Genomic DNA, 21,724 nt, shown 5'->3' with positions numbered 1-21,724 from the left:
TCAAAATTTGACCTTGGGGTCAATAATTTTCGACCTCCAGCGCTAACCATGAAGGTCAAGGCCGATCGCCACCAAAAACTAATCAGCTGAGCGCCGGACCATATACTAGATTCCCATGAAGTTTGGAGACGATCCGATCAAAGTTACTCAAAAAATAAGGGTTTCGTCGACCTCCATGATTGACCGCAAAGTGACCTTGACCTATGACCTTGACCTTCAAAATTTTGTGTGCTGAAGGGTATCTCTATAGGACTCTGATATGCGAAGTTACAGGAGTTTCCAATAATAACTGTGGTCTACAGAGTGATCTAAACGTGAAAAAAAAATGATTAACCACAAACAAAAAAATGAACATATGTCACCCACAGGGTGAACCGTATCTTGCCAAAATGTGAAAATTCCGTTTTTTCGTCATGACGTCATCAAATGACGTCATAGCGTCAAACTGTTTACAGATCTGGGAAGCACTCATCAAGGGCATTCATATGAGGTATTACTCGATATGGTACCTACGATTTCAAAATTTGACCTTGGGGTCAATAATTTTCGACCTCCAGCGCTAACCATGAAGGTCAAGGCCGATCGCCACCAAAAACTAATCAGCTGAGCGCCGGACCATATACTAGATTCCCATGAAGTTTGGAGACGATCCGATCAAAGTTACTCAAAAAATTAGTGTTTCGTCGACCTCCATGATTGACCACAAAGTGACCTTGACCTTTGACCTTGACCTTCAAAATTTTGTGTGCTGAAGGGTATCTCTATAGGACTCTGATATGCGAAGTTACAGGAGTTTCCAATAATAACTGTGGTCTACAGAGTGATCTAAACGTGAAAAAAAAATGATTAACCACAAACAAAAAAACAAACAAACAAACATACAAACATACAAACATACAAACATACAAGCTGACTAATACATCTTGCAAAAACTTCGTTTTGGCAAGATAAAAAACAAACAAACATACAAGCTGACTGATACATCTTGCAAAAACTTCGTTTTGGCAAGATAAAAACAAAAAAACAAACAAAACATATGTCACCCACAGGGTGAACCGTATCTTGCCAAAATGTGAAAATTCCGTTTTTTCGTCATGACGTCATCAAATGACGTCATAGCGTCAAACTGTTTACAGATCTGGGAAGCACTCATCAAGGGCATTCATATGAGGTATTACTCGATATGGTACCTACGATTTCAAAATTTGACCTTGGGGTCAATAATTTTCGACCTCCAGCGCTAACCATGAAGGTCAAGGCCGATCGCCACCAAAAACTAATCAGCTGAGCGCCGGACCATATACTAGATTCCCATGAAGTTTGGAGACGATCCGATCAAAGTTACTCAAAAAATTAGTGTTTCGTCGACCTCCATGATTGACCACAAAGTGACCTTGACCTTTGACCTTGACCTTCAAAATTTTGTGTGCTGAAGGGTATCTCTATAGGACTCTGATATGCGAAGTTACAGGAGTTTCCAATAATAACTGTGGTCTACAGAGTGATCTAAACGTGAAAAAAAAATGATTAACCACACACAAAAAAACAAAAAAACAAACATACAAGCTGACTAATACATCTTGCAAAAACTTCGTTTTGGCAAGATAACAAACAGACAAACAGACAAACATACAAGCTGACTAATACATCTTGCAAAAACTTCGTTTTGGCAAGATAAAAACAAACAAACATACAAGCTGACTGATACATCTTGCAAAAACTTCGTTTTGGCAAGATAAAAAGAACATATGTCACCCACAGGGTGAACCGTATCTTGCCAAAATGTGAAAATTCCGTTTTTTCGTCATGACGTCATCAAATGACGTCATAGCGTCAAACTGTTTACAGATCTGGGAAGCACTCATCAAGGGCATTCATATGAGGTATTACTCGATATGGTACCTACGATTTCAAAATTTGACCTTGGGGTCAATAATTTTCGACCTCCAGCACTAACCATGAAGGTCAAGGCCGATCGCCACCAAAAACTAATCAGCTGAGCGCCGGACCATATACTAGATTCCCATGAAGTTTGGAGACGATCCGATCAAAGTTACTCAAAAAATTAGTGTTTCGTCGACCTCCATGATTGACCACAAAGTGACCTTGACCTTTGACCTTGACCTTCAAAATTTTGTGTGCTGAAGGGTATCTCTATAGGACTCTGATATGCGAAGTTACAGGAGTTTCCAATAATAACTGTGGTCTACAGAGTGATCTAAACGTGAAAAAAAAATGATTAACCACAAACAAAAAAACAAAAAAACAAACATACAAGCTGACTAATACATCTTGCAAAAACTTCGTTTTGGCAAGATAACAAACAAACAAAAAACATATGTCACCCACAGGGTGAACCGTATCTTGCCAAAATGTGAACATGAGTGACTTGCTTCAGGTCACACTGAGGTGAACAGAACTGCTATCCACTAGAAGCGACTCTTTGAGGAATGTCTGCCCACGAGATATTCCGATGATAATCGTTCTAGAGAGTGACCTTGAAAAATACGTGTTTGCCTTATAACGTCACCAAATGACGTCATTTATATAATGTCTAAATATGTTTGGAAAGCACTCAACAAGGGCTTCAATTTGAGGTACTACTCGATATGGTAACTGAAACTTGAAAATTTTACCTTTTGGTCAAAATTGAATGACCTTCAAAATGACCTTGAAGGTCAAGGCCGATCGACACCAAAAACTAATCAGCTGAGCGCCATACCACACCCTATATACCCACCAAGTTTGGAGATCATAAGATCAAAGTTACTCAAAAAATAAGGGTTTCGTTGACCTCCATGATTGACCGCAAAGTGACCTTGACCTTTGACCTTGACCTTCAAAATTTTGTGTGCTGAAGGGTATCTCTATAGGACTCTGATATGCGAAGTTACAGGAGTTTCCAATAATAACTGTGGTCTACAGAGTGATCTAAACGTGAAAAAAAATGATTAACCACAAACAAAAAAACAAAATCAAAATTTGACCTTGGGGTCAATAATTTTCGACCTCCAGCGCTAACCATGAAGGTCAAGGCCGATCGCCACCAAAAACTAATCAGCTGAGCGCCGGACCATATACTAGATTCCCATGAAGTTTGGAGACGATCCGATCAAAGTTACTCAAAAAATAAGGGTTTCGTTGACCTCCATGATTGACCGCAAAGTGACCTTGACCTTTGACCTTGACCTTCAAAATTTTGTGTGCCGAAGGGTATCTCTATAGGACTCTGATATGCGAAGTTACAGGAGTTTCCAATAATAACTGTGGTCTACAGAGTGATCTAAACGTGAAAAAAAAAAGATTAACCACAAACAAAAAAACAAAAAAATAAAAAGAACATATGTCACCCACAGGGTGAACCGTATCTTGCCAAAATGTGAAAATTCCGTTTTTTCGTCATGACGTCATCAAATGACGTCATAGCGTCAAACTGTTTACAGATCTGGGAAGCACTCATCAAGGGCATTCATATGAGGTATTACTCGATATGGTACCTACGATTTCAAAATTTGACCTTGGGGTCAATAATTTTCGACCTCCAGCGCTAACCATGAAGGTCAAGGCCGATCGCCACCAAAAACTAATCAGCTGAGCGCCGGACCATATACTAGATTCCCATGAAGTTTGGAGACGATCCGATCAAAGTTACTCAAAAAATTAGTGTTTCGTCGACCTCCATGATTGACCACAAAGTGACCTTGACCTTTGACCTTGACCTTCAAAATTTTGTGTGCTGAAGGGTATCTCTATAGGACTCTGATATGCGAAGTTACAGGAGTTTCCAATAATAACTGTGGTCTACAGAGTGATCTAAACGTGAAAAAAAAAAGATTAACCACAAACAAAATAACAAAATAATAAACCTATGTCACCCACAGGGTGAACCGTATCTTGCCAAAATGTGAACATGAGTGACTTGCTTCAGGTCACACTGAGGTGAACAGAACTGCTATCCACTAGAAGCGACTCTTTGAGGAATGTCTGCCCACGAGATATTGAAAGATTTTGATGAGAACTGAGGAAATAATTTTTTCATGAAAATTCCGTTTTTTCGTCATGACGTCATCAAATGACGTCATAGCGTCAAACTGTTTACAGATCTGGGAAGCACTCATCAAGGGCATTCATATGAGGTATTACTCGATATGGTACCTACGATTTCAAAATTTGACCTTGGGGTCAATAATTTTCGACCTCCAGCGCTAACCATGAAGGTCAAGGCCGATCGCCACCAAAAACTAATCAGCTGAGCGCCGGACCATATACTAGATTCCCATGAAGTTTGGAGACGATCCGATCAAAGTTACTCAAAAAATAACGATTTCAACATTTGACCTTGGGGTCAATAATTTTCGACCTCCAGCGCTAACCATGAAGGTCAAGGCCGATCGCCACCAAAAACTAATCAGCTGAGCGCCGGACCATATACTAGATTCCCATGAAGTTTGGAGACGATCCGATCAAAGTTACTCAAAAAATAAGGGTTTCGTCGACCTCCATGATTGACCACAAAGTGACCTTGACCTTTGACCTTGACCTTCAAAATTTTGTGTGCTGAAGGGTATCTCTATAGGACTCTGATATGCGAAGTTACAGGAGTTTCCAATAATAACTGTGGTCTACAGAGTGATCTGAAGGTCAAGGTCAAAGGTCAAGGTCGACCTCCAGCGCTAACCATGAAGGTCAAGGCCGATCGCCACAAAAAACTAATCAGCTGAGCGCCGCACCATATACTAGATTCCCATGAAGTTTGGAGACGATCCGATCAAAGTTACTCAAAAAATAACGATTTCAACATTTGACCTTGGGGTCAATAATTTTCGACCTCCAGCGCTAACCATGAAGGTCAAGGCCGATCGCCACCAAAAACTAATCAGCTGAGCGCCGGACCATATACTAGATTCCCATGAAGTTTGGAGACGATCCGATCAAAGTTACTCAAAAAATAAGGGTTTCGTCGACCTCCATGATTGACCACAAAGTGACCTTGACCTTTGACCTTGACCTTCAAAATTTTGGGTGCTGAAGGGTATCTCTATAGGACTCTGATATGCGAAGTTACAGGAGTTTCCAATAATAACTGTGGTCTACAGAGTGATCTAAACGTGGAAAAAAAATGATTAACCACAAACAAAAAAACAAAAAAAAAAACAAACAAAAAAACAAACATACAAGCTGACTAATACATCTTGCAAAAACTTCGTTTTGGCAAGATAAAAACATATGTCACCCACAGGGTGAACCGTATCTTGCCAAAATGTGAACATGAGTGACTTGCTTCAGGTCACACTGAGGTGAACAGAACTGCTATCCACTAGAAGCGACTCTTTGAGGAATGTCTGCCCACGAGATATTCCGATGATAATCATTCGAGAGAGTGACCTTGAAAAATACGTGTTTGCCTTATAACGTCACCAAATGACGTCATTTATATAATGTCTAAATATGTTTGGAAAGCACTCAACAAGGGCTTCAATTTGAGGTACTACTCGATATGGTAACTGAAACTTGAAAATTTTACCTTTTGGTCAAAATTGAATGACCTTCAAAATGACCTTGAAGGTCAAGGCCGATCGACACCAAAAACTAATCAGCTGAGCGCCATACCACACCCTATATACCCACCAAGTTTGGAGATCATAAGATCAAAGTTACTCAAAAAATAAGGGTTTCGTTGACCTCCATGATTGACCGCAAAGTGACCTTGACCTTTGACCTTGACCTTCAAAATTTTGTGTGCTAAAGGGTATCTCTAAAAGACTCTGATATGCGAACTTACAAGAGTTTCCAAAGGGAACTGTGCTCTACAGAGTGACCTAAACAATGCGAACTAAAGCAATACAATATACATGAAAAGTGCAGTTTTTTCGTCATAACGCCGTCAAATGACGTCACATTGTCAAACTAGTTATATGTTTGGAAAGCACTCAACAAGGGCTTCAATTTGAGGTACTACTCGATATGGTAACTGAAACTTGAAAATTTTACCTTTTGGTCAAAATTGAATGACCTTCAAAATGACCTTGAAGGTCAAGGCCGATCGACACCAAAAACTAATCAGCTGAGCGCCATACCACACCCTATATACCCACCAAGTTTGGAGATCATAAGATCAAAGTTACTCAAAAAATAAGGGTTTCGTTGTCCTCCATGATTGACCCAATTGAATGACCTTCAAAATGACCTTGAAGGTCAAGGCCGATCGACACCAAAAACTAATCAGCTGAGCGCCATACCACACCCTATATACCCACCAAGTTTGGAGATCATAAGATCAAAGTTACTCAAAAAATAAGGGTTTCGTTGACCTCCATGATTGACCGCAAAGTGACCTTGACCTTTGACCTTGACCTTCAAAATTTTGTGTGCTGAAGGGTATCTCTATAGGACTCTGATATGCGAAGTTACAGGAGTTTCCAATAATAACTGTGGTAAATATGGTAACTGAAACTTGAAAATTTTACCTTTTGGTCAAAATTGAATGACCTTCAAAATGACCTTGAAGGTCAAGGCCGATCGACACCAAAAACTAATCAGCTGAGCGCCATACCACACCCTATATACCCACCAAGTTTGGAGATCATAAGATCAAAGTTACTCAAAAAATAAGGGTTTCGTTGACCTCCATGATTGACCCAATTGAATGACCTTCAAAATGACCTTGAAGGTCAAGGCCGATCGCCACCAAAAACTAATCAGCTGAGCGCCGGACCATATACTAGATTCCCATGAAGTTTGGAGACGATCCGATCAAAGTTACTCAAAAAATAAGGGTTTCGTTGACCTCCATGATTGACCGCAAAGTGACCTTGACCTTTGACCTTGACCTTCAAAATTTTGTGTGCTGAAGGGTATCTCTATAGGACTCTGATATGCGAAGTTGCAGGAGTTTCCAATAATAACTGTGGTCTACAGAGTGATCTAAACGTGAAAAAAAAATGATTAACCACAAACAAACAAAAAAATAAAACATCACCCACAGGGTGAACCGTATCTTGCCAGGGTTTCGTTGACCTCCATGATTGACCGCAAAGTGACCTTGACCTTTGACCTTGACCTTAATAATTTCGTATGGTGAATAGTATGTCTTCATGACCAACGCACATGAAATATTGAAAGATTTTGATGAGAACTGAGGAAATAATTTTTTCATGAAAATTCCGTTTTTTCGTCATGACGTCATCAAATGACGTCATAGCGTCAAACTGTTTACAGATCTGGGAAGCACTCATCAAGGGCATTCATATGAGGTATTACTCGATATGGTACCTACGATTTCAAAATTTGACCTTGGGGTCAATAATTTTCGACCTCCAGCGCTAACCATGAAGGTCAAGGCCGATCGCCACCAAAAACTAATCAGCTGAGCGCCGGACCATATACTAGATTCCCATGAAGTTTGGAGACGATCCGATCAAAGTTACTCAAAAAATTAGTGTTTCGTCGACCTCCATGATTGACCACAAAGTGACCTTGACCTTTGACCTTGACCTTCAAAATTTTGTGTGCTGAAGGGTATCTCTATAGGACTCTGATATGCGAAGTTACAGGAGTTTCCAATAATAACTGTGGTCTACAGAGTGATCTAAACGTGAAAAAAAAATGATTAACCACAAACAAAAAAACAAACAAACAAACATACAAACATACAAACATACAAGCTGACTAATACATCTTGCAAAAACTTCGTTTTGGCAAGATAAAAAACAAACAAACATACAAGCTGACTGATACATCTTGCAAAAACTTCGTTTTGGCAAGATAAAAAGAACATATGTCACCCACAGGGTGAACCGTATCTTGCCAAAATGTGAAAATTCCGTTTTTTCGTCATGACGTCATCAAATGACGTCATAGCGTCAAACTGTTTACAGATCTGGGAAGCACTCATCAAGGGCATTCATATGAGGTATTACTCGATATGGTACCTACGATTTCAAAATTTGACCTTGGGGTCAATAATTTTCGACCTCCAGCGCTAACCATGAAGGTCAAGGCCGATCGCCACCAAAAACTAATCAGCTGAGCGCCGGACCATATACTAGATTCCCATGAAGTTTGGAGACGATCCGATCAAAGTTACTCAAAAAATTAGTGTTTCGTCGACCTCCATGATTGACCACAAAGTGACCTTGACCTTTGACCTTGACCTTCAAAATTTTGTGTGCTGAAGGGTATCTCTATAGGACTCTGATATGCGAAGTTACAGGAGTTTCCAATAATAACTGTGGTCTACAGAGTGATCTAAACGTGAAAAAAAAATGATTAACCACAAACAAAAAAACAAAAAAACAAACAAACAAACAAACATACAAGCTGACTGATACATCTTGCAAAAACTTCGTTTTGGCAAGATAAAAACATATGTCACCTGCAGGGTGAACCGTATCTTGCCAAAATGTGAACATGAGTGACTTGCTTCAGGTCACACTGAGGTGAACAGAACTGCTATCCACTAGAAGCGACTCTTTGAGGAATGTCTGCCCACGAGATATTCCGATGATAATCGTTCTAGAGAGTGACCTTGAAAAATACGTGTTTGCCTTATAACGTCACCAAATGACGTCATTTATATAATGTCTAAATATGTTTGGAAAGCACTCAACAAGGGCTTCAATTTGAGGTACTACTCGATATGGTAACTGAAACTTGAAAATTTTACCTTTTGGTCAAAATTGAATGACCTTCAAAATGACCTTGAAGGTCAAGGCCGATCGACACCAAAAACTAATCAGCTGAGCGCCATACCACACCCTATATACCCACCAAGTTTGGAGATCATAAGATCAAAGTTACTCAAAAAATAAGGGTTTCGTTGACCTCCATGATTGACCGCAAAGTGACCTTGACCTTTGACCTTGACCTTCAAAATTTTGTGTGCTGAAGGGTATCTCTATAGGACTCTGATATGCGAAGTTACAGGAGTTTCCAATAATAACTGTGGTCTACAGAGTGATCTAAACGTGAAAAAAAATGATTAACCACAAACAAAAAAACAAAATCAAAATTTGACCTTGGGGTCAATAATTTTCGACCTCCAGCGCTAACCATGAAGGTCAAGGCCGATCGCCACCAAAAACTAATCAGCTGAGCGCCGGACCATATACTAGATTCCCATGAAGTTTGGAGACGATCCGATCAAAGTTACTCAAAAAATAAGGGTTTCGTTGACCTCCATGATTGACCGCAAAGTGACCTTGACCTTTGACCTTGACCTTCAAAATTTTGTGTGCTGAAGGGTATCTCTATAGGACTCTGATATGCGAAGTTACAGGAGTTTCCAATAATAACTGTGGTCTACAGAGTGATCTAAACGTGAAAAAAAAATGATTAACCACAAACAAAAAAAAACAAAAACAAACAAACATACAAGCTGACTGATACATCTTGCAAAAACTTCGTTTTGGCAAGATAACAAACAAACATACAAGCTGACTGATACATCTTGCAAAAACTTCGTTTTGGCAAGATAATGAACATATGTCACCCACAGGGTGAACCGTATCTTGCCCCTGCATCTGTCTATTTTACCTTTTGGTCAAAATTGAATGACCTTCAAAATGACCTTGAAGGTCAAGGCCGATCGACACCAAAAACTAATCAGCTGAGCGCCATACCACACCCTATATACCCACCAAGTTTGGAGATCATAAGATCAAAGTTACTCAAAAAATAAGGGTTTCGTTGACCTCCATGATTGACCGCAAAGTGACCTTGACCTTTGACCTTGACCTTAATAATTTCGTATGGTGAATAGTATGTCTTCATGACCAACGCACATGAAATATTGAAAGATTTTGATGAGAACTGAGGAAATAATTTTTTCATGAAAATTCCGTTTTTTCGTCATGACGTCATCAAATGACGTCATAGCGTCAAACTGTTTACAGATCTGGGAAGCACTCGTCAAGGGCATTCATATGAGGTATTACTCGATATGGTACCTACGATTTCAAAATTTGACCTTGGGGTCAATAATTTTCGACCTCCAGCGCTAACCATGAAGGTCAAGGCCGATCGCCACCAAAAACTAATCAGCTGAGCGCCGGACCATATACTAGATTCCCATGAAGTTTGGAGACGATCCGATCAAAGTTACTCAAAAAATAAGGGTTTCGTTGACCTCCATGATTGACCGCAAAGTGACCTTGACCTTTGACCTTGACCTTCAAAATTTTGTGTGCTGAAGGGTATCTCTATAGGACTCTGATATGCGAAGTTACAGGAGTTTCCAATAATAACTGTGGTCTACAGAGTGATCTAAACGTGAAAAAAAAATGATTAACCACAAACAAAAAAACAAAAAAACAAACAAACATACAAGCTGACTGATACATCTTGCAAAAACTTCGTTTTGGCAAGATAACAATAATTATTTACAAGAAAATGAGGCGTGGAATGAAAATAATGAAAATAAGGCTGAGGTAAAATGCTAAATTGAGGTACCTCCTCACAGACGCAAACACGCACACAGGGTAAAGTAATAAAGTGAAAATTCCCCTCCGGCACTTAGATTGCCCCAATATGGATCATTTGTGAGGTCGACAGTTGTCGAAGCCCGGAGCTACTCGTGTGGAAAGCTCGGCAAAATGGCGATGACATCAAATGCCGTGCACCGAAAGCGTTCGCTTTTGAGCTGGTGGGGAACACGTAGATGGTCCTCGTTCCTTTCTCCTCCATTTGGGGAAGGACAGCGTGGCCTTCAGCTCCCCGGTGAGCTCAGCAGTCAAAACTCCCTCACGATCGCCACACAAAACGCTCTCTTCCAAGGGCACCAAAAATGGCGAAGCTTCTTGCTCGCTCTCTTGCTCCAGACGAACCAACCGTGAAGCTTCTTCATCCGGCCGCGTCCCTCGGTTAGGGGCGGGTGGCTGCCGGTCCTGTTCCTTTCTCGTTGACCCATTTTTGCCCCGCCTCTCCTGGGAGGGCCTTTGCCGTATCGTGTCCACGGAGCGCGAATACCAGCCGGCTGATGTTTTGTTTGACCGGCGGTTGTTATAAATGTTAGGGATGCCCACAGAGGATATCATGAACAGGGGAAATTAACCTTAAACCCTACTACTAATTAACATGGCATCATCCCTTGTATGATAAACATGTAAATTGTAAATACAGCCTTAAGCTAAATTTTCCCTACTTATGTACATCTGGATGCTCATACACGTCACAAGGTCCATCCATACTATTTCCTATTCAATCCTACCTTTCCTACGGTATTCTCTTACCTACCCCCATAAACGTAACAATGAAAATGAAAATAACGGTGAAGCCAGCCAGCCGTCCAGCCCAATTATGTACTGTTTGAACGTCAATTGCACTGTGACTACATCGGTTAATTACATAGTATTGGAACGTACCTTTTAAACCTTTCAACCATTTAGATTGCTGAGACCCCTTGACCCATTCGGCATTGTAGACCCCTTTAGAACCTAAATACTATTGAAACATACCCTTATATATTTTTGGACTCCTTGACCCTTTCAGCACCCTTAAACCCCCGAGACCCCATCATTTAGCTCAAGTAGAAAGCGACAAACCTAGGAACAACCAAATTCAACATCAAAATGTATGATCATTCAAAATATCGTATCGTAGACCACTTTGAGCCGTCAGCGTTCGTATTTGATCAGCCAGCTCACTACTTGGGAAATAAGCTTCGGTAATTGCTGAAACATGACGCCGTACCAACACTTAACTGGCGAGAGTTACGTTTTGATTTGAAGTCCTCAAGTAGTTATCTATATGACTAGAATACTCACAGAGCCTACTTGTCGCTTTGCTGATGGACCAATTCGTAGTCTGTTTGCAAAAAATTCCTATATTGGTCTTGACTGTGTTGTGCAAGCACTTCATTTGGGATCCCTTCCAGGAATGTATACTTTCCGATGGCCATGAGGGATGCACCTCTTGGAAATTGCTATGATAGATTGGCAAAAGACAGCATAGCAGGTGTCAACATCTTTTGGGTTAGGAGCAGGGAGGGAGTCAACTGCTTTTGTTGTAAAATCATAGTACATCTCCCAATCGGCTTTTCTGAAGTTCCAGCGCTTAGCAGGTAAAGTAGGAGTGGGAGCAACTAGGGGAGCATATTTGATGAGAACTGAGAAGTGGTGAGAGCTTGGTAAGCATTCAAACACAGTCCATTTCGGGGTGGGTGAGGAGTTGCCCTTCCACCAGGTCAGATCTGCGTTGGTGTATCTACCCCAGCGGCTTAAGTATAAAGCCACAAGTTCTCGTCCATCAAAAAAACAAATGGAGGTCGGATTGGGAAACCCAATCACATATGGATTCACCATCAGTTGATGAGTAGTTATAGCCCAAATCAGTATCTGAGAAGTTGAAATAATCGACATTGAGTACTAGAGAGGTAACTAGTAACTAGGGGTAGTTCCATTCTGTGGAGATGGAGTGGGATTGATTTATACACCTTGGAAACACCAGAAGCATCCGCTTCCTGTGGGAGCCATCAGTTGATGAGTAGTTATAGTCCAATTCAGTATCTGGGCAGTTGAAATAATCGACAATGAATACTGGAGAGGTAACTAAGGGTAGTACCATATTGTGGAGTGGGAGTGGGATGGTTTATACACATTGGAAACAGTAGAAGCATCCACTCCCTGCGGGAGCAGCCAGGGGGTTGTGTTGTTATCCTTATTCAAATGTGTAATTCAAAATACCTCTCACTGCTTAATTCAAAACACCTCACTGCACTGGAAAACGTGGAGATAGGAATACTGTACTGTAAAGGTTGGGGAGTTGTAATACATGCCCCCACTTGGGGCGGTGCTACACGATGCACCTTTATATAGAAAATGTGCTGGTCCCCCCCCCCCCCCCCCGCCCCCCACCCCAATACCGCTGCAAAGATAAAACACCCCGATGCATTAATTTGGTTCATGCTGATTCTATGCAGCAAGTCTGGATGTAATCTGCCCAGAACTGTAGGAGTAGCACGACAAACAAACAAACCCACACCGGTCCATGAATTGTAGTAACGTTTAAGGCCCTGAACACAGATTGTGTGCCCCTGGAGTTCAGCATCCCGCTGTGATGTAGACACAACTTTGATGCCAGTAACGGTTGACTTCACATAGGTTGCGAGGCTGTGGTGGCTACTGGGGGTGAAAGCAGCCAGTTGGAAGCCTGAGAGAGTAACTCTATTTTCATCACATGTGTGAACTTGTTGGAGGAGGAAGATCACATCATGACATAAGGCTATTTTAAGCAGCACTTCCTGTTTAGCTGGAGTCAGTCCCACCACGTTCAGTTGGACAATACCAGGAACACAGGTATTCATGTTACCACAATCACAGAAGGGGTATGAATATCTCACAATCACATAGTATCATGTAGAAGAATATCATATTTGATTCCTGTAGTGTCGTAGATTTCAACTTTGAGAATGCCAGGATGATAACCCATCGGTGGACTAAAAGTCTTGCAGGATGAACCACGATGAGGTCGGTTGCCATATCACCCCAAAATATGACAGAGAGAAAGACAGAGAGAGAGACACAGACACCGACAGAGACAGACGGAAAGGGTGAAAATCAGAGCAAATTCCCATGTAATGTAACAGACCTCTTGTGTACAAAGCGTCGTGTTCATTTGGATTTAATCAAACAGATAAAAATAACCATTTTTGTGTCTTTTATAAATAAATCCTAAGTTTTCTTGGGATGTTCTATGACCACACAATCTTATCGGATCAACTTCTTGAAATTTATATCCAAAGCATTTTCCACTATTTTACCATGTGAACGAATTGTTCCCATTGTTCTAATCGTTCCTTTAAGTGAATCCATGTGAAAAATGACACCAAAAATCTTGGCTAGTGAGCCAAGATTTTGGTGTCATTTTTCACATGGATTCACTGTACACAATGTGATTGTGTACTGCTGTACACTGTGATTTGGTACACAAACACAGCATGGATTCACTTGTAGTGCAAAATAATGAATTACAATTCATTATTTTGCACTGCAAGTGAATCAATAATTATTAATTATTAATCAATAATTATTGATAAGAGCTTAAATCAAATTCCATACTGGAATCCATCGTCAAATCATCAATGTCAAAATCGATTAATCTCTCTCGCTCTCCAAAAGGACCGTATGGCAACCCTCCCCCTTTCCCTCAACCACCCCCCATCCAATCTTCCAAAAATCGTCTTGAGGAGGTTTAGTCACTCAAACTCCTGGGTCTCACTGTGTCAACCATGATCTGTATTGGGCAAACGACATTTCAAAGTTTGCCTCCAAAGCAAAGCCAGCCGCCGACTAGGCATCTTCCATCATGCGAAGTCCTTCCTTAGCACACCTGAACTCCTGTCTCTCTATCTACAAGGCCTTCATCTGCAGCGTGAAGGAGTACTGCTCTCCCCTCTGGCACCCTTGCCTCACACGTTGCTCATTTCGATACGGTGGAAACCCCAAGGTCTTCAATATCATTGGGGTCTCCCACGATGAAGCTGAGTGTATTGGCCTATGACTTTCCCAACGCAAGACCAGTCAATGGTTTCTGTCTTCTACCGCCTCCTCTCTGATCTTGCACCATCTGCACCAAGTTTCAGTGTGTGCACTTGTGTGTCTTTTACAGTCAAAATAAATCAGCGGAAAGGGTGGGGAGGGAGTTGTGTGAGTGTTTTAATATTTGCGGTGGTGTTTGCTTGTTGCAGGAATCAGTGCAGCAGAAGATGAGGCAGAGGGTACTGCAGGAAGTAAACTGTGCTTGGTGGCCATTGGCAGACTTCAGGTAACCATCCCACCTCCTCATTACCCCGAGCTTTTATAAACCCTTAATACGCCACTTCTTCAGATCTACATTGTCCATTTATGGATGGCTGTGTTTCACTTGGCCCCCACCCATTTATAAGAAGATTTATAAGAGATGCCATCTACCACTTTTTTGAGTTTATCTCTTTTGACTTGTATGCACACATCTCCCATGAATATTTTTTTTGCTTCGTTATAACAATATAAACGGTGTAACCTGTAATAACAATATAACCCTGGTGTTGGGCTAGCGGCTAGGGTGTCAGCTTAGGATCCTAGGATCCTGGGTTCGAATCCCGGTCGATCGCTGAATTAACGCCAGGGGGGTTGACTCAGCCTGTCATCCTTCCGAGGTCGGCAAATTGAGGACCAGTTCACTGGTAATTCCCTGTTTGTCGTTAAAGGCGGCAAAAAGGGTTGGCGTCAGGAAGGGCATCCGGCCGTAAAACATTGCTTCAAAAAGGGGACCGAAAAACAACAACAACCACGGTTCCCGAAAAAGGCCAACCCCCGCTTGCGGGGAAAAATGGCCTCCAAAGGTGGTTATTTTTTTTTATATAACAATATAAACGGTGTTTTTCAATCAAGCCTAATTTGATGGTAAACAGCTCAAATGTGAAAATCAACTTCTTGATATGAAATTCCATGGAAAGCATCATATTTCGCAATTGTATTGATCTTGTTGTGAGATGAGATGTGCAATTGAACTCCGTGTTACAAGTCTGTCCTGGATCATTTAACCTAACTGAATTGTCCAAAATCATATCGTCACAAATATGTCAACCTCTGGATAGGATGCAACCACTCCCGACAAAAAAAAAAAAATGTTTATTACACAAGGATGTAAAATATAACCACAACAATTTCAAAGGATATGCACGCGCCAGGCAGGCTGCGACACAAAGGCTGCAGGTGAAGGTCGTCGGTGAGAAGACTCCGCAACTGGAAAGGTTGGTGGCTGGAGAACACATGGCCGACAGGAACATACTGCACCATTGGCGCGAAACCACTTCTGTGCACTTCTTTCCTTTCCCAGCTGCTCTTCATGGTTCTCTTTCACACACGCTGTCCTGCTTTCTCCACTTCTGACTCGCAGAGCAGGGTTTCTACCCGTCTGTGTGCCGCCGAGGCTCTCAAACAATCACAGTTGTCAACATGGGGACAAACCATATCTCTGCCTTCGGCCTTTGACCAATCCCAACAATGACTCATTTAATCTCCACCTCCATTGGCTCTTTATATTAAACACACATTTAACACATGATAGGAAGTTATAAAACTACATGTGGATGTACACTATTGTCAGCTTTTTTAATGTCAAACTGCAATGTTTAACTGGAGGTTGTCGCAACTCCAAGGGAAGGTCCTTTTGCAGCAGTGCATCATCTTTGTGGCTTTTTTCCGAGTGTCACCACATTGAACTGATGTCTTTCGGTGGGGATTGGAATGGATTGTTGACACTTCGTTATGTCTCCTGTGAATGGATTTTGTGCTTTTGACATTGCTGTTTTTGTTTTATTTTAGTTTTTTTGCTGGCATCTGGCATCTTTGGTTAAAGATTAACGTTTTTTGATTATATTAATCTTGGTTTCTTGTACATAAGGCTTATGGATTCGTTTGTTGAACATATATATATTTTGTAAAATTCTGAGGAGATTACGGCTGGCTCAATAGCGCAGTGGGCTGTTGACGCGTAATCAATGGAAGTCCGTGGTTGGAGTCCCATATTGAGTCATATTTTTTCACACTTAGCCCCTCGCAGGAATTTGATTCCTGTTTATAAAAATTGAGTTAATCTTCAATGCACTTCTGCATATACACACACATACATACGCATACATATACTTACGCTCACATTCGGGGTCTGCCTAGAAGGCACGTAAGACATATATACATATATATATATAAATATATATACATACATACATACATACATACATACATACATACATACATACATACATATTGTTACGGCCCGGGGTTTGGGGTCTACTACGAGGGGGTTAGCCTCCGTTCCCTCCCGAACTTACCGAACCTGAGGCTGCCGCGCACGAATAACATTGTACTTCGGCAGGTTGTGATTCAGCAACTATGAACGCCAATTGGACCGTCGCATGATAGCAGGGTCCAGTCGTCTAACTCCGCTTACCTGTACCAGGTGACGGTTTCAATCGGGGAATGTACCTTCCCTCCGGCGGTGTACCATTTTCTTTTGTTCCTGGATGTAAATTTAGACGGCCGAGCAACCGTTGGTACGCGCCGGGTTAATGCTAATTTTGTTACAGCCGATCATTACCCTGGGTGCGAGCAATGGCAGACCAATGGAAGAAAAGACATTCACGAACAGAGGGAAAGGAAACTCTTAACGATTTGATTTATTTACTATGCACAGTGCAACTTATCGATAGGAAAGAAAAATTGACAAGAAGCAGAAATTTAGCTTTTTCTACGCCTCATGACGATTACTATGAATAAATACAACAAGGCGCCCAGCACACGTTAGCGGGGGAGGGGAGGGGAAAACTAACATTGGGAACCTGTCAGCAAAATGTCCACGATGCTACCAGATGCTTCTCGCGACGCCTTTTGTCTCGACCCCACCAACGAACACCAGGCCGGCAAATGGCACTCCCCAACACGAGCAGGTAAAGGCGATTCTCAGCATGAACACGAGCAGGTAAAGTCTGTTCCCAGCAAGAACACCAACAGGCAAAGTCGATTCTCAGCACAAACAAGGGCAGGCAAGCAGGCACGTGTAGAAAAATTCCAAGTCATGCACACGTGCTGAATGCAGAGAGAGGGCAAAGATCATGTTCTGATATGAAATCGCTGTTCTAAGGGACCTGTATGGTGGTTGCCATTACTTCTTGGTGGTTTCCCAAAACCGCAACAATATATATAGTGTGTGTGTGTGTGTGTGTGTGTGTGTGTGTGTGTGTGTGTGTGTGTGTGTGTGTGTGTGTGTGTGTGTGTGTGTGTGTATATGTGTGTGTATATATACACACACGACATGGCCAAAAGTATGCGGACACCCCTTCTAATTAGTTCATTCGGCTGTTTCAGCCACACCCATTGCTGACAGGTATATATAATCAAGCACACAGCCATGCAATCTCTATAGACAAACATTGGCAGAAGAATTGGCCGTACTGCTCAGTGACTTTCAACGTGGCACCGTCATAGGATGCCACCTTTCCAACAAGTCAGTTCGTCAAATTTCTGCCCTGCTGGAGCTGCCCCGGTCAACTGTAAGTGCTGTTATTGTGAAGTGGAAAGATCTAGGAGCAACAACAGCTCAGCCGCGAAGTGGTAGGCCACACAAGCTCACTGAACGGGACCGCTGAAGAGTGTAGCGCATAAAAATCGCCTGTCCTCGGTTGCAACACTCACTACCGAGTTCCAATCTGCCTCTGGAAACAACGTCAGCCCAACAACTGTTCGTCGGGAACTTCATGAAATGGGTTTCCATGGCCGAGCAGCCGCACACAAGCCTAAGATCACCATGCGCAATGCCAAGCGTCTGCTGGAGTGGTGTAAAGCTCGCCGCATTGGACTGGAGCAGCGGAAACGCGTTCTCTGGAGTGATTAATCACGCTTCACCATCTGGCAGTCCGACGGACGAATCTAGGTTTGGTCGATGCCAGGAGAACGCTTCCTGCCTGAATGCATCGTGCCAACTGTAAAGTTTGGTGGAGGAGGAATAATGGTCTGGGGCTGTTTTTAATGTTCTGGGCTAGGCCCCTTAGTTCCAGTGAAGGTAAATCTTAACGCTACAGCATACGAGTACAATAACATTCTAGACGATTGTGTGCTTCCAACTTTGTGACAACAGTTTGGGGAAGGTCCTTTCCTGTTTCAGCATGACAATGCCCCCATGCACAAAGTGAAGTTGTTGCATACCGAAATGGTTTGTCGAGATCGGTGTGGAAGATCTTGACTGGCCTGCACAGAGCCCTGACCTCAACCCCATCGAACACCTTTGGGATGAATTGGAACGCCGACTGCGAGCCAGGCCTAATCGCCCAACATCAGTGCCCGACCTCACTAATGCTCTTGTGGCTGAATGGAAGCAAATCCTGGGAGCTATTTTCCAACATCTAGTGGAAAGCCTTCTCAGGAGTGTGGAGGCTGTTATAGCAGAAAAGGGGGTGCCAACTCCATATTAATGGCCAGGATTTTGGAAGGAGATGTTAGTCAGGTTCAGTATGTCCAGATTTCAAGTTTCGTTGGATTTTTTGGGGGATTTGGAAAACTATATATTTTTGGAACTATATTGTATAGTCAGTCAGAAAACTAATGTTGCTATTTGCACAGACTCCTGTATGGCGGCCATCTTGGATTTTCAAAATTGCCGCCATAGAACTAATTTTTCTCAATATCTCAGCTTCTAAATAACATAGAGCTTTGATTCTAACGGCTAAACATACATTTTCAAGGGCCCCGAATCCAATGGTAACAAGTTCGATAAGCTAGACATGACCATAGAGCTCCTATGTGGCGGCCATCTTGGATTTTTCAAACTGGCCGCCGTAAAATTTATGTTTCTCAATATCTCAGCTTCTAAACAACATAAAGCTTTGATTCTAACGACTAAACATACATTTTCAAGGGCCCCGAATCCAATGGTAACAAGTTCGATAAGCTAGACATGACCATAGAGCTCCTATGTGGCGGCCATCTTGGATTTTTCAAACTGGCCGCCGTAAAATTGATGTTTCTCAGGATCTCATCTTCTAAATAAGACGGAGCTTTGATTTTTCTAAATCCCAAAAACAATCCAACGAAATCTAAAATCTGGACATGCTGAACCTGACTGTGTTGACTATAATGAGAAATACTATTCTACTGCGAGTGTTTTGCCCTTTGTGGGCCTTTGTGGCATACTGCCAAATAACACACAGATACTCCTAATGTTCATGAGAACTTAAAATCTGTTTATGGGTGGACAAGCTACTAAAGTAATAAGTTTGATCCCCAGGGTACAGCTGAGGAAAATAATTAGTTTACAGCGTGTGTTTTTGTATTATTTATATACTGAGCAATATACCTGATATTGTGGTGATGGTGGTAGTGTATTTTGTAGCCTATTATACATCAATATGTCTGTGGTGGTGGTTGTATAGTGCTGACCTGGTGCTTCACCTCCAAGCTGGAGAAGAACTGAGCAAGTTATTCTTTGCCATGGACCGGATCAAATACAAGCGGCTCTGGCCCCGATACATCGCAGACATGTATGACCTAAGAACCAATCACCCTAGGACCTGGGAAGAACTAGGAGCTGGCAATCTATCAGTAACCAAGAATGACATCCCGTTTGTATCCATTGGACCAGATCATGCATGTGAACATCTGAACAAGCTGATGAAGATTCACTCTGGACTGATTGGCATCTCTAACAATGCCAATGCTAGACAGAGATTCTTCATGGTTACACCAGAATTATCATGCCTGTCAAAAGACTTCAAGAGTCAGTTTGGCCTGGAAGGTGACAAGATCACAGAATATCATGACCTTGGTCCAAGTGCAGTCAAGAGGGAGCATGAAGCAATCAACAAGATCAAGGCTGCGATACTGAGTCACGGGAATCCATTTGACACTGAAGGTGACAAGCTGCACAATGTGATAACGAATGCTTACATCCCAGACGAGTATGTACCACAGATCTTGAACATTGATGTCACTGGTCAGAAGTTGTATGAAGACTATGTGTCGGAGCGTATCAATGGAGATGTTAGCCTCTGGGCACCAGTCAAGAAGGAGAACAACAAGATGTTCACGTCTGGGAACAAGAGAACCACAGTGAAACTCAGAGACAGGACTGTGGATCTGAAGGAGACTAAGGAACTGTACGGAAGGCTCATGGTCCTTGCCAAGTCAAACAGAGACGTCAACCAGAAATATGCCATCGGAAATTACGAGTTCACTGTGACACCAAGAGCACTGTTCACTCCAGATGGGACAATTCTTCCATGCACTGACAAGTCGAAGTTAATTCATCTCCTCGACAAGTTAGCAAGAGCAGAAATTCACCCCGAAGATCAGCAGCAGACACCAGCTGCAAGTGTTCTACAAGAAGATCCAATGGACACAAGAACTATGGCATCCACATCTAGTAAACCTACAAGTCGGAAGATTGCACTGGTGGATGGGATGGTACTTGTGCATAAGCTGACAAAGAAACCAGCCACTGTAGTGAAAGTCAACGATCTAGGTGAATGCTTCAATGACAGACTCATGTCTCTAACAAAAGATTGTGATGAGATCATACTGGTCTTTGACACGTACAAAAACGATTCTCTGAAGAGTGCTACCAGGGCTAAAAGAAGGCAAGGAAAGGATGCAGTACAGTATCACGTCAGAGATGACACCAACATCAAACACATCCCAATGAGCAGATTCCTTTCTCATGACAAAACAAAGGCTGATCTGACTGACTATCTGGCAGCGAAAACTCTAGAATACAACAGTCACTCATCCAAGTTGATCATCACGTCTGCTTCAGGGTGTACTAGGAGCAACAGTGACCTGCTCTTCGAGGACAACAACCATGAAGAAGCTGACACCCTGTTGATCCACCAGGCCGTGCTGGCATCCCAGCGAAACCCACATGATGCGCAGTTGGTGTTCTTCTCTCCCGACACAGATGTCCTGGTACTAGTCATAGCAAACTATGACCTACTGCTGAGGAATACATCCATTTCCATGGCCTCTGGAATCTATCTATAATTCCAGTAATCTCTGTGTGTCTGTGTGTCTGTGTGTTTGTGTGTTTGTGTGTTTGTCTGTGACCGCTGTTTCTCGACAACCACGGGTCCGATATACTTGAAACTTGCCAGGTATATTGCTGGGGACCCGAGGATGTGCCTTTTCAAGGTTTCATATTAATCGGACAAGTAGTTACCGAGCCATGTCCAAAAAACGATTCAACCAATCAGAGAGCAGCG

The 21,724-nt window shown here is 42.2% G+C and overlaps 1 protein-coding gene across 6 annotated transcripts in view; it reads left to right on the top strand.

Moving 5' to 3' along the window:
• LOC137433975 (aryl hydrocarbon receptor nuclear translocator 2) overlaps positions 1 to 21,724 on the top strand; it is a 103,943-nt gene that overhangs the window by 43,647 nt on the left and 38,572 nt on the right. For all 6 annotated transcript variants that reach the window (XM_068126512.2, XM_068126513.2, XM_068126511.2 and 3 more), the window contains exon 10: positions 14,684 to 14,760. In XM_068126512.2, coding sequence (XP_067982613.1) covers positions 14,684 to 14,760 — 77 coding nt within the window. The remainder of the gene's footprint in view (positions 1 to 14,683; positions 14,761 to 21,724) is intronic.

Source organism: Myxine glutinosa, chromosome 10 (genome assembly GCF_964187855.1).
Source record: "Myxine glutinosa chromosome 10, kmMyxGlut1.1, whole genome shotgun sequence".
Taxonomy (NCBI): domain Eukaryota; kingdom Metazoa; phylum Chordata; class Myxini; order Myxiniformes; family Myxinidae; genus Myxine; species Myxine glutinosa.
This window is presented reverse-complemented; position numbering and strand designations above follow the sequence as displayed.